Raw genomic sequence first — 14780 nt, forward strand, 5'->3', positions numbered from 1 at the left:
GACTCTATAATCTACACAGAGAGGAGTGACTCTATAATCTACACAGAGAGGAGTGACTCTATAATCTACAAAGAGAGCAGTGACTCTATAATCTACACAGAGAGCACTGAGTCTATAAGCTACACAGAGAGTAGTGATGCCCTTGACTCTTGTTTTACTCTCTTCCTGTAGCCACCTGACTAAGACCGATATGGAGCTGGAGGTTCTGTGCTTCACTAACCACATCTCCAGTGAAGCCCACAAAGAGGTGCAATCCTGCCAGAGCATAAACTACTTTTCCCACCTCATCTCATTCTTCAAACAGTGACCTGTGCATCACAGAAAGTAGCCTACAGTATCTATGATGATAGGACATAGTGACTTTAAGACCAGAGAATTAAAAAATACTTTACTAAGAATCAACATGCCAGAAATTTTCTAAACTCAACAGCAATGTTTTCACCAAAGAACACCTGTATTCTGGGGCAAACAGTTTTGATCAACATTTTCATATAGTTTGATGATGTCTCAGTGTTGCAAAAGGAATCTTGAGTTTCTTATTATTTCCTCTTAGTCCACATTTCTTAATATTTTCCATACCCCATTCATCCAGTTCATCCATCTATATTTGAAGACAGTGCTAGATGGTCCTTTGGAACTCAGCATGACATTATTATTCTTGTATTTAGAATAAAATCATGCTATAGAAAGACTTGGCAGATGAAGCCGAGCATAGGGAGCTGGTTTCTTAATCATTTCCTAATGACAAAGTCAACAATCCCTGACAAAATATGTATGTAATTCACAGCTTGTATAGTGTATGGGATTCATTTCACTCCCCAGCTTATAGAGGCTGGTACAAATCTATTTCTGTTTGCTTTCAGAGGCCTGCAGCTGTAGTCAACAGACAGAAAGAAGGGTCTTTAGACAGAAGCCGTTCATCTCTATCTCCAGAGACATAATCCATTCTCGGCACCTCGCTGCAGCTTGCCAGGGACCAAGATTTACACACCAGTAAATATTTCACAAGCGATTAAGCACTGAGTAAGGTAATATTTAAACCGAGCCTCTTTAAACAATATCTGTACATTTTCATGACAGTCATTCAGTTCTGTTCAATGCCTGTGTCACATAATGCCTTAATTTACATGCAGCTTTCAAACAGCCCATCATTTTACTTCTCAACATTCAAGTCTCATCATGCTGTTTGTTTAACTTGCGTAATGTTAACTTGTAATGACTACAAACACCAATACAGTATTTCAAACAAAAATGAATGTTTGTTTTGCCACTGTACCACGATTAGCCTTCTGTATATTATACGTACACTCAGTGAGCAGTTTATTAGGTATTATTTTTGGTATTTACAAGACTAACTGGTCTTCTGCTGCTGTAGCCAGTTAGAGGTTTGACGCATTGTGTGTTCAGAGATGCTCTTCAGCATAGTACTGTTGTAATGTGTGATTATTTGCACTACTGTCACCGTTCTGCCAGCTGTGACCAGTCTGGCCCTTCTTCTCTGACTTCTTATTGACAATGTGTTTTTGCCTGCAGAACTGCTGCTCACTGGATGTTTTTAGTTTTTTGCACCATTATCCGCAAACTCTTGAGACTGCTGTGCATGAAAATCCCAGGAGATCAGCAGTTTCCGAGATACTCAAACCACCCTGTGTGGCACCAACAATCATTCCACAGTCAAAGTCACTTACATCACTTTTCTTCCACATTCTGACATTTGGTCTGAAAAACAGCTGAACCTTTTGATGATGTCAGCATGTTTTTATGCATTTAGTTACTGCCACATGATTGGCTGATATTTGCATTAACAAGCAGGTGTACAGGTCTTCCTAATAAAGTGCTCACTGAGTGTATGTATGTGTGTCCTCTGGAGTGCAATGTAAAGTGGAAAAAATGTTCAACTGAAAATGTGGAAGTGTGTAGCCAGTGAAGAGGAAGACGTAAATGGCAGGGTTAGTTAGTCAGTTTATTCATGATTGTTTTGACCTCAAGTGGTTCAAGAGATGACCAAATGGTCAGAACATGGGGAAGATTCTTGGATTTCAACGTGAAAATTTGTAAAATCTTTTTCAAATTGTGCTTCTGGCTGAATGAATGAATAAATAGGTGTACAAGTGCTCAGTGAGTGTATAAATCTGTGCTATATAAATCTTAAATTTGAACTGAAATCTTAAATGATCAAAATCTATTTCAACCCAAATGAACATGCTTTACACTTACCCGGCCTGGTGAATGCAGCCAATAACAACCATTTTCCTCAAAATAAGGTTGCATTTCAATATTACTTACACTCATCATGCCTAAAATTGCATAAAGCCCACTTAGGGGATTTGCAAGCTTGCCCTCAAATGTGCAGCACCTCCACATAACCAGCAGGTAATTAACTTACATCTCATATAACATATTTACATAAAGTTAGGATCATATCCAGGTCAGAGTGGGATTTTACAATTTAGAATTTTACTACTTCGTCATGGTTTTCTGCTTAAACGACTATTAAAGAGCAAAGACGTATGTAGCACAGACTGGTCAGAAGCTCAGGTCAAGTTCTAATGCTTTTGTCTAGTATTGCCTTACTTTTCAAAAATCTATTTTTCTGATACAGTAGTTAATTATATAATTTGATTAAATCAAAGGAAGTTTAAAAACCAAGGGGGTCCGAAGTTCAATCTTCCATGTGTCCCTCATCGTCTGTTAGTAATACATGCCTGCCATTGAAATGGCAGGTGCTTATTAATCATAACCAGTTTATGTTGGGTGAATAGGGAGGTCAGTCAGACATTCAGAAAGTCTGAGAAATTCAATGCTGCTTTCAGTACATTTTGCATACCTGAAATACATCTATAAATAAAATAAATGGCAATTTTTTCACCATGCATCAGAAATACACATTAAAATGTATCTGAAATGTATTTCTTTTCTGTTTTGGTGTAACTTACTGTACCATCCTAGGAGATTTGACACTGTGTATAAATTGAATAAGCATTACCACTTTGCACTGCATGGCAGAAAGATGGGGAAATAACTTTGAGGAATTTTCTGGCTATTTAAAATTCTATGATCCTCTGGAGGCAAGTGTCAACTGCTGTCCAATCTCAAGAAAACACAATCTGACATAGTTTTAGCCACTTCACATGATGGCTGAATTGGATCACAGCAGACTGGTCCTGTTGTTCCTGTATTGTAATGCAAAATACATTTTAGAAAGGGATTGCGGCCTGCTGAAATAGAAAGTAAGCTAATACCAATGAAATCTCAAAAATATGTATGCAACAGAACAATCTGAAGAAGCTTGTAGCTGTACAATCTAAAACAATGGCTATATTCTCTTCTATGTACCAATGTGATGCTAGAGCTGTAGCCTAAAAGGCCATCTATGGCGTTCAATATCTAGTGTTTAGAGTACGAACTTTCAGATCTAGGGATCCCTGATCTAGTGAGTTTACCTCCCAAGTGACACAACTGAACAGAAAGCTCATTATGAAGACTAGACAATTTGGTTCAAAACTTCATTTATACTTCTGCATTGAATCTACGCAGAGCCTACGCTGTAGGTAGCGCGTAGCCGCGTTCCCTACTCCGCAGCCACGTTCCCCACTCCGCAGCCACGTTCCCTACTCCGCAGCCACGTTCCCCACTCCGCAGCCACGTTCCCTACTCCGCAGCCACGTTCCCTACTCCGCAGCCACGTTCCCTACTCCGCAGCCACGTTCCCTACTCCGCAGCCACATTCTCCACTCCGCAGCCACGTTCCCCACTCCGCAGCCACGTTCCCTACTCCGCTGCCACATTTCCTACTCCGTAGCCTACGGTGTAGCCTGACGTGCACCTCCCCAGGAATGTAACTACACGTTGCAGCGGTGCGACAACTGGCGATGGTGTGTGCGATCGGTTCAACCGTCGCACACACCATCTCCTCCGAGGTCTTCTCTCTTTCAGTTTCAGTTAAAGTAACTAGTCACCGTTTATTAGCTCCAACTCGCTCAGATTCAGTCGCCATTGTCTGAAGTACACAAAGAAATCCGATGAACACAGTGGCATAGAAATCCCACCAACGGGTTATCGGTTAATGCGCACAGTGGCATAGGCTCTGTGTAGATTCAAAACCGAAAACTCAAATTATGGAAACACTGCGCAGTTTAGTACACTGTGACAACTAGGCACGGTTTGTGGGAAGGAAGCAGGGCAATCTGAGGACCACGCCTACTGGTTATGTAGGCACACCTGTGGACTATGTTACAAATGAGTCCAGGATTTTAAGAGGTCATCCTTAATAATGAAATAAATTACATAAAACATTTTAAAAATAGATAGAAGAGGTGGGTTTTAGCAACCAATTCTGTACCTTGACTGTTGGAATTGGTTGATTCAGAAATTAAACATTTTACTTAATCCTCATTTCCTTGACAGTGGCATGGAGACAAAAAACAATGGATTTAATGCTATAGAAAGTTTATTTGTAAATGCGGTTAGAAAAATCATGCATATAATAGAATAAAAGATTCAATGTTATACCAAACTTGCATAAAGCAAATTGCTATGCATTGATGCAAGAAAAAATATTTAATGCTGATTCTGTGTGGAACTGTGTTGCATTGATATGATGTTCCTCTTTAAAAATGTATACAGTACATGTGCAAAAGACTTGGTCACATGAAAAAAAAAAAGTCTTATGCTTTCAAAAGGGTGAAAGAGTGAAATATTAAATGAAATATTTAAATGAAATGAAAACTAAATCGAGACAATATTTGTTGTGACCACCCTTCAGATTTAAAACCGTATCAATTCTCTTGGGTACACTGTCCTGCAGTTTTATAAGAAAATCAGCTGGTAGATTGTTTCAAACATATTGGAGAACTTGCCACAGTTGTTCTGAAGACTTTGGCTGTCTCACGTGCTTCTCTTTTTATCTGAAAAGGGGTCTATTATGTAATATGTTACTCTATTTTATGAAACATATCTCTTAACATAATCTTTCTTTGGAAACGTTTGGAATCTCTAATTAGCTCTTTTCTACTGCCACACTTAATGCAGAAAAAAGAACATTTAAGACGAACTGTATATAAAAGAAATCTAGGGTGCCTAACTTTTGCACAGTACTGTATACCCAATACTACTGTTATCACTTCAAGTGGATTACTGGCCAAGACAGCTTATAATCATGCAAATGATGAAAGCAGCATTTATGCATGACATTTTCATAGTATGTTTTTTCAGTTGCTTTTAAAGGTGACAATTGTTTATTGCAGTCGTTCGTAGATTTTATCGTTGATTATGCTCACAGACTTATGTTCCATGCAAACTATGGTGTCGCAGAAACCAGCGGCAGGATTGCGAAAATGGAGGGCCTGAAGTTGAGGTTCTCAGAAATTCTGGCTGACCATAGGATTGAAGGACTTGGAGCAGTCATGGTCGCCGGCCATGAACTGCTCAATCTCTTCAACAGTGCGAGGCACGCAGGTGAGCAGCTCAACACCATTCGCGGTCACCGCAATGTCGTCCTCGATGCGCACCTGGACATGAGACAAAACATAGCACAGGCACAACGTCAGCATTCACATCCAGCCAGGAGGAATAAGCAGGCAAAATGTTCATATTCACATCAATTTTTTGGGGGGGGTCTAACCATAAGTTTAACTCCTGGATTGAAAAATCCTCATGGAGCATTAAAGTTCTTTTTTCCAGTTGATTAAATGTATTTACAAAATTACATGAATGGAAATGGAATTTATCCTAATAGCAAGAATGTTGCAAAAGCAAAGATTCTTTACTTCCAGGTTATTTTCACATATTAATATTCATATATAAATTTACTACTGAATGCAACAAATGGCATCTCTGACTCAAATAAAACAGAATGCAGAATTAAATGCCCTAATTTCTACATCTGTAACACGGGAACATGAAAGGTAATAGGGTTTTGGAACACAAGCCAAAGCAAGGCATGTTTCACCCTGGCAGAAATGTGAATTAAGATTCCCAGAGTATTATTCTATTTATTTTACCTTTGCCAAATTGGGTCTTCTGACAAAGAGAGGATTCATAATAGCACTTGGCAGGCAGTTCAACATAAGGCAGTAAAATACAAATGCGTAACAATGCCCAAACTGTCTGAAGTCAACATCTGGCTTCAAGGCATAAAGCAGAGGCAATAAAATAACCCAAACAACTCCTATACTCATAACAAAAATCATATTCTACTCCCGTTAAGGGATACCATTATTTCCTTACTGACATTGACTAAACCATGAAAGTAGCTTACATACATTTTCAAGAACAATGGGAAATGCAAAGGGTTTCCTTTGTGGAGAGCACTACTTACTACTTTCAATATCCAAATGTCTCATTTTACTGTAGGCTTTTGCAGGCTCTTTCTTCTTCATCATGTTCTGTGCAGTTTATTTTCATAAATGTACACTTTGGCTGATGTCTCTGCCTTTTTATTTTTTCTTTGTCAGACTCATAATGGCTTCCTTGACTTTCATTAGCGCAGCAAAAGCCAATAACAGACCCCAAAAGCAATCAAAAGCCAGTATCTAGTAAAATTGAGACTGGATATTGAAAGCTCTCTTATCCCTGCACTAAGGAAGCAATTGAAAACACCTGAGAAGCCATTTGTCCCAAACAGTTTGGTGCTGTGAAATGGGGGGTTACTATGTATAAGAAGTGCTGTCATTTCCGCATGGTGAAAGCAAAATGTATAAAATACCCTCTATAAAAGCCAAGAATCTGCACTTTAACCACATGTGAATCTGTTCTCTAACAAATTGTTTGATCACAAATCTAATATTGTGGAGTGCAGAGCCAAATCAAGAAACAATATGTACAGTATTTGTCACAGAAATTATGCAGCGTTACTATATATTATGGAGCCCACTGTATACTTTGATGTTTATTATATGCAGCCTTTTTTCTTCATTTTTATTAAGGGTGCCATTCATTCTGGATCCCACTGATAATTCTGGAGCCCACTGTATGTTTGTGTGCATGGGGAGGGGGCTGCATAGTGCACAGTGTGTGTGTGTGTGTGTGTGTGTGTGTATCTACGTGTGTGAGTGTGTATGTATGTGTGTGTGTGTATGTTTGTGTGTGTGCGTGCGCGAGTGAGTGTGTGTATGTGTGTGCGTGTGTGTGTGTGTATGTGTGTGTGTGTGTGCGTGCGTGCGTGAGTGAGTGAGTGTGTATGTGTGTGTGCGTGAGTGTGTGTGTGTATGTGTGTGTGAGTGTGTGTGTGCGTGTGTGTATGTGCGTGCGTGCGTGAGTGAGTGTGTCTGTGTATGTGTGTGCGTGTGAGTGTGTGTGCGTGTGTGTGTGTGTGTGTGTGTGTGTGTGTATGTGTGTGTGTGTGTGTGCGTGCACACGTGCATGTGAACTGACCCCTCCAAAGCTGCGGAAGCGAGCCAGCGTGTCGCGGTTGATGAAGCAGCTTTGGGCAGGAGAGAGCAGGGCCTGGTCCAGCAGGTGGTCGATGAAGTAGATCCCCGGCTCCACCGTCAGCACCATGCGCTCCTGCACTGGCCGGTTCATTCTGAGGCTCTTCAGGCCTGGCTCATCCACGCGGTCTGCACCCTGACCCCCACAGACAGCTGTGATTATTCATATTCATATTATTATTATTAACTGCCAAATATTCATCGATGTGTCTTCACTCATTGTTTGGACAGTTGAAAAGATGATTACATTTTAAACCGAGAAGCTAATGTTTCAAGATTAATTCAAATAATAATAACGTGATATGCATGTGTTGCTGTATCTCCAGAGAATGAGTTCCATCTCTCAGGGATGTTCAAAAACCCAAACATAATGAAGCTAACACCAATTATCACAACTGAGTAAACCATTAGCGGACTGATTCTTAGGTTGGTGGGGCTTCTTAGGATGGGAAGCATGGCATTAGAAAGAACTGGATGGCAAGAAGCCTCAAACCAAGACTTATGTTTAAGTGTCTGTACTGCCAAGTAAGATAAGATAAGATAAGATATACTTTATTGAACCCTGTGGGTTAATTTGTCCTCTGCATTTGACCCATCCTAGTTACCTAGGAGCAGTGGGCAGCCACAGTGCAGCACCCGGGGAGCAATGTGGGGTTAAGGGCCTTGCTCAAGGGCCCAACGGCTGTGCGGATCATTTATTGTGGCTCGACCGGGATTCGAACCACTGACGTTGTGGCTCCCAGTCATGTACCTTAACCACTACGCTACAAGCCGCAAGTAGATGGTTAATGGTTCTGCCAAGCAGACTTTAGCGATGAAATCTCCATCCAGAGGCTGAAGACCAATACACCAATACACCAATACACAAATGCAAACTCTTTCTCCTCACACGCTTACACACACAGTCTGGATCTGGAAGTGCATTTTTTCCACTAGCCGTGTGTAGTTGAAGACCTCCAGGGAACTTAAGTATTGTTTCTGTGTTTTTTTGCGCGTGAGCATTAGGTAAAAAGGAAACCTTGTTCGTCTATCAGCTGTTGTAGATTTGTTCGTCAAATTGCCGTGTTCGTTAGACCAGGTGTGTCGCATTTTGTTATTAGTTAGAGAATCTAGTGTGTTTTTCACCAGCCGCCGGCAGTTTCGCTTGGTTCTATTATTCTGATTAGGTGATCAGAATCAGTTAGATACTTTGAGAAACCCACTCTAGACCCCTCCTGCTGCCTCCAACCAACTCTCTTCCTCCCTCTCACAGAATAACCCCCACCAGTCCGACTTCAGACCTGACCACTTGACGGAGACCATACTCCTCTCCGTCAATGAGTCCCTTCAGGCTGCACGAGCAACCTCTCTCTCCTCTGTCCTGATCCTTCTTGACCTCTCTGCGGCATTCGACACAGTCAACCACTCCATCCTCTTAGCCTCCCTGGAATCTACAGGGATCTGTGGCACAGCCTTAGAGTGGATTAAATCTTATCTCTCTGGCCGGTCCTCCCCTCCCAGGTGTCCTGGGCTGGAGGAGTGTCAACCCCTCGCCCCCTTGTTACAGGAGTCCCCCAGGGCTCAGTCCTCGGACCCCTCCTCTTCTCCATTTACACGAGATCCCCTGGCCCTGTTATCTCTGCTCATGGCATCTCATATCATTGTTATGCCGATGACACCCAACTCTTTCTCTCCTTCCCCCCATCAGACACACAGGTCTCTACCCGTATCCCCGCCTGACGCCTGACCCTTTCTCACCACCTACTCCACTCAGCTCCTTGTTCAAGCGATGGTCCTGTCCCGCCTGGACTATTGCAATTCTCTGCTGGCTGGCCTTCCAGCATCTGCCATCAGACCCCTACAACTCATCCAGAATGCTGCAGCCCATCTGGTATTCAATGTTCCCAGACATTCACATGTCACCCCCCTGCTCAGCAACCTCCACTGGCTGCCTGTTATGGCTCGCATCAAATTAAAAACTTTGGTGCTCGCATACCAGGTAGTTAAAGGATCAGCCCCTGTATATATTCAATCCTATATCAAGACCTATACACCAACAAGACCCCTCCGTTCTGCCACTTCGTGCTGTCTGGCGCCTCCCCCTCGCCAAACCTGCACTTCACGCTCACGACTGCTGTCTGTCCTGGTCCCACGGTGGTGGAATGACCTCCCGGTGGATGTCAGAATGGCAGAGTCTCTGACCTCCTTCAAGCGCAGACTGAAGACCCATCTCTTCAGGCTATACCTTTCCCTCCCCAACTCACCACCATGATTAGCCTTAGACTGTAATGGCACTTATGTATAGATTGTATAGGCACTGTTACTTGTATAGGTATTGTTGTTTTTATTGGCTGTTGTATTGTTGTATTCTAGCTGCCAACTGTGGTATGCTAGTTTGAAAGTTGATTGTACTCTTCAAGGGTTCTGATTAGGGCGGCCTGTAGCGTAGTGGTCAAGGTAAACGACTGGGACACGCAAGGTCGGTGGTTCTAATCCCGGTGAAGCCACAATAAGATCCGCACAGCCGTTGGGCCCTTGAGCAAGGCCCTTAGCCCTGCATTGCTCCAGGGGAGGATTGTCTCCTGCTTAGTCTAATCAACTGTACGTCGCTCTGGATAAGAGCGTCTGCCAAATGCCAATAATGTAAAATGTAATGTAATGATTATCTGTATGTTTACACTAGTTCTCGGAACTGTACTGTCCTCTCAGGTCCTCTTAGCACTCATACTTTTGATTTGCACTTCATTGTACGTCGCTCTGGATAAGAGCGTCTGCTAAATGCCATGTAATGTAATGTAATAGATCTCTCCCTCACTTACACAAAGAAGCACCCTCTATCTGCTTGAAAATAAGAACCTGTGTCAAATTCCATGGGACAGTCCCACATCTTGACCCTTTGCCCCAAATCCCCTCGAAAAATGTCCCGTATTTTGTCAAGAAAAAAAAAAGAAAACTGTAAATAAGCTGGTCCCTTATATGAAAGTAATTAGCGGTCTGCTACACAAAATCATCAAATTTGGGCTAGTCTACGGTGGTCACTGACCAAAGCCGTCCGTGATGCACACTTACCTCTGGGTACCCGCCCACGTCGTGCACGTCGAGGCCCAGGAGGTGGCCTAATCCGTGGGGCATGAAGACAGCGCCCACGTGGGCCTTGAGCATGTCGTCCACATCGCCATGCAGGATGCCTACTTTCACCAGCTCCTCCAGGTGGACCCGATCAGCCAGACGATGCATTGCTGTCCACTGCACCCCTGAGGACGTGAGACACAACCGGACGTCATCAGCTATCTATTTACACATTACGCAATGGCAACCGCCCATCTGCTGTGGCTTTCAGAATTAGGAGCAACATCTCACACTGCACAACGGCCAAGCATGTTCCTTTGTCTTGGGTAAGAAGCAGGAGGAGGGAGTACTGCATCAGTAAATCAGAACAAATTATGTATTTGAGAGACGTCTTTAGGTGATTTCTGAGAGAAATCACCCCACACGCTTAATCTTAATAACAGGAACCTTAATATGGGAGAGTGAGAAATGACAGTACATTTGTATTCATAACTTGCAGATCACAACTTTGAATCCAGGATGTCTGTCACTGGCAGGTTTTTATTTTTTGCTCAACGCCCATAAGGGATTTATTTTCTTTGCTAACTTATTCAAAAAGATTGTGTAGAAATATTATTTCCTTGCTCCCCCGTGAAATTCCAAGAAGGCGTGTTTTGAAGCTCGGTGTTCTTTTTAAATTTAGTGGGTGAGGACTGGCTGTTTGAAACAGGCTACAGTTGAGAGTGAGGGATATCTGTTGACAGCCCGCCTACACGCCAGCTCTGAAGCAGCGCAACACTGATCTTCACAGCCGCTAAATCTCCTGTGGAGCTCTGGTGGTGCTGCCCTCGGATGCTGTGGAGAGAGATCTGGAGATACTGAGGTGCCCAAGTGGGAGAACCCAAGCTGCCGGCCTGGAGGTCACCGTGTACAATTGGGAGGTGTGCGCGGACACTGCGGCTGGTGTCACAGAGATGACCTTGGTTGTTATTTTTGATATGAGCCCGATTTGCAGGGAGGAAAATAAAAATACCTTTTTCTGTTGGTTTTGCACAGAGATTACCTGCTGGGCCATGTGATGTGAGGTGAATCAAGATTTCTGAACTTATATATGGAGAAGCTTCTAGAGAATTATGGCTGTCGTGAATACAAATAATCTGTCAAAGGAAAGAAACCAGGAATAAAGCGCGAAATAAATATGTTTTAATGGAAATGAAAGGCATGTCATGAAGGGCCACCAAATTTACAAATATGTTCGGAGCTTCCTTCTAACCTTTTAATGGATGTCTCCTCGAAGGGAGGGGAACTGCTTGTGCTGTAAACCGCATAAGATCTAGAAAATGTACTGTAGGTAAACCAGGGATTTATGGAGAAAAAAAACTTGGATGTGGAAGAATTGGAGAAGTTTCTCATTTCCGTGCCTCACGCTGTTCATTCTTCATTTCATGACAAAGAAAAGCCTTTTACTCCTGCCAGAGATGTTAGGCAACTATAGGGAACTAATTAAAAAATTCTCACATACCTAAAAGTGTTCCATGAAGGGAGAAGAACATTCCGGACTATAAACATGAGTTTCTAGCCAATCAGGCCACTCCAACCTCAGTGAAACCTGCAGTGGAACCACAGACAGGGAAGGAGGCGGGGCCTATACCTGGTTTGATGGCCGCCATGACAGCGCGAGAAGACTTCAGCACAGCCTTATAGATGGCCTTCTGGTCATCCGTGAACTTGCCATTGGCAGGAAAGGAGCAGGTGATGTCAGAGGTGTAGCAGTAATACTCTCCGCCCATGTCGAACAGGCTGCAAGAAACAACAAATCCACCAGTGTTGAAACAGTACTGCGCTATGCCCAGAAATGCGGATTTCATTTTTTTTTTTTCTCAACATTTTTTTCTTTGTTCCACAATGATCATGATTATCACTAAACTAATTCAGGAGAGCACTGGTCGAGTATCAAAGTCTATGCAGGAATGGACAGCCCTCTCGACACAGCTTGGCAAGCATATATCAGGTAACAATTATGTACTGTACTGTATCATGATGTACAATAATTCTGAGCAAAATGAAGGCTTGAAGCTTGACTGGCCAACTTCACCAAGTTTTCCATGGGGTCTAAAGGGATTACGATTGAGCCTATAAACATGTAGCTGATCACAAAGCAATGGCCTGCAGGGAAGACTCACCACATGTCTCCATCTTCGATGGTCTTATCATTGGGGGCTCCAGCATGGCCGTAGTGCAGGACTGAGCTGTTGTGTCCACTGTTGGAACGGGCAATGTTGTTAAAACACACTTCACATCTCCGGTTTTTAGCCCCATTGTTCTCTTTAATCTCCCGCTTGGTCGGTCATCCTTCAGCTGGGCGACTGCAGCTGTGTCTTCACAGCCAGCACTTCCTCTCACTCGTTAATCTAGCAGATGAGCTAGGCTGCCACCGTGCTGGAGCGCTACAAAGCTCATGTAGCAGAGGCTAGCAGATGACCCAACTGACCATAAAAATCTACTGTCCGCAGCATGCCCATAGTGATTCCAGCCTCCAGCTCAATAAACCCCCCACCCCCCCACCACCCCACCTCCCGCATGGTACTCCAGGCCACGGTCGACATTGACACAGTCAGGGCTTCATTCCAGATTGTGGGGCGTATCTATGTGCCACAGCTAGATATACCGTGCATTCCGTAAGTATTTGGACAGTGGTACAATTTCTGTTCTGTACTCCAGTGCATTGGATTCAAGATGAAACTATGAATATGATGTTAAAGTGCAGACCTGTCACCTTTAATTTGAGGGCATTCACATGCATATTGGGTGATCCGTGAAGAAATTATCTGCCTTTTCATACATTTCAAATCCATTGTGGTGGACTACAGAGCCAAAAGAACAGAAATTGTACTAACTGTCCAAATACATATAGACTGCACTGTAGCCCAAACATGAATATATAAGCAAATGCACTAATCTCTTCAAAGCTAATGAGACTCCATGCTTTTCAGAGGATCTAAATATGAACAGATTTATCTTGTAGCATTTATTCACAATGACAAATATAATCAGTTTTAATATAGTGTTACGACTTCCTTCCTTGAGCTGACATGAAACATAAATACAAAAAGAACATACAATACACATATAAAGAAATGTATACATACATAAAGAAATAGTTTGACACAACAAATTATTGTTTTTGAAGACAAATTAAGTAATATACTATTAATCAATTAACATATAAATGTGCAACCACTGGAGTCATTACATTACTGTATAACCTGCTTTGAAGGTACAAGTGTATTCTTATTTATCTAGAGCGTTTATAAATAAAGTTGGATGCACTTCATTGGGATTCAGGCTCTATGTACTCCAGCCTTTAGCGTGTGACTGAGGTGATAATGTTCCACATGCATAATGATTGCCATTGGGACAGAGGGTGACCTTTCATCAGCTCCATCTTTACAGACACCTCTGTGCTGAAGTGAGTTCAGTCAGCTTCATCATCTGTGTGTGTGTGTGTGTGTGTGTGTGTGTGTGTGTGTCAGTGAGTGTCTGTGCAGGTGTCTGTGTGTGTTTATGTCAGCGAGTGTCTGTGTAGGTGTGTGTGTGTGTGTGTGTGTCAGTGAGTGTCTGTGTAGGTGTGTGTGTGTGTGTGTGTGTGTGTGTGAGTGTCTGCGTGTGTGTGTGTGTGTGTCAGTGAGTGTCTGTGTAGGTGTCTGTGTGTCAGTGTGTGTGTGTGTGTGTGTGTCAGTGAGTGTGTCAGTGAGTGTCTGTGTAGGTGTGTATGTGTCAGTGAGTGTCTGTGTAGGTGTGTGTGTCAGTGAGTGTGTGTCAGTAAGTGTTTACAGACACCTCTGTGCTAAAGTGAGTTCAGTCCGCTTCATCATCTGTGTGTCTGTGTGTGTGTGTGTCAGTGAGTGTCTGTGCAGGTGTCTGTGTGTGTTTATGTCAGCGAGTGTCTGTGTAGGTGTGTGTGTGTGTGTGTGTGTGGGTGTGTCTGTGTGTCAGTGAGTGTGTGTGTAGGTGTGTGTGTGTCTGTGTGTGTGTGTGAGAGTGAGTGTCTGTGTGTGTGTGTGTGTGTCAGTGAGTGTCTGTGCAGGTGTGTGTGTGTCAGTGTGTGTGTGTGTAGGTGTGTGTGTCAGTGAGTGTGTGTCAGTAAGTGTTTACAGACACCTCTGTGCTAAAGTGAGTTCAGTCCGCTTCATTCATCTGTGTGTCTGTGTGTGTGTGCGTGTGTGTTTGCGTGTGTCAAATGAGTCGGAAAGGCTCTTCTCGTTGAGAAAAATGACCCATGAATTGTACACATTTTGATGTCTCTAATACAAATCATTACAT

General features: G+C 42.9%; 1 protein-coding gene across 1 annotated transcript in view; it reads right to left on the reverse strand.

Moving 5' to 3' along the window:
- Positions 1–4432: 4432 nt before the first annotated feature.
- The window catches only part of pepd (peptidase D), a 76505-nt gene continuing 66157 nt past the window's right edge, over positions 4433–14780 (reverse strand). Inside the window, exons 11-15 of the mRNA XM_061245278.1 lie at positions 12641–12718; positions 12109–12257; positions 10479–10663; positions 7375–7566; positions 4433–5510 (exon numbers count right to left, since the gene is read on the reverse strand). Of these exons, the coding sequence (XP_061101262.1) occupies positions 5361–5510; positions 7375–7566; positions 10479–10663; positions 12109–12257; positions 12641–12718 (754 nt within the window). The 3' untranslated portion in view covers positions 4433–5360. The remainder of the gene's footprint in view (positions 5511–7374; positions 7567–10478; positions 10664–12108; positions 12258–12640; positions 12719–14780) is intronic.

This window comes from Conger conger, chromosome 6 (assembly GCF_963514075.1).
Source record: "Conger conger chromosome 6, fConCon1.1, whole genome shotgun sequence".
NCBI lineage: Eukaryota > Metazoa > Chordata > Actinopteri > Anguilliformes > Congridae > Conger > Conger conger.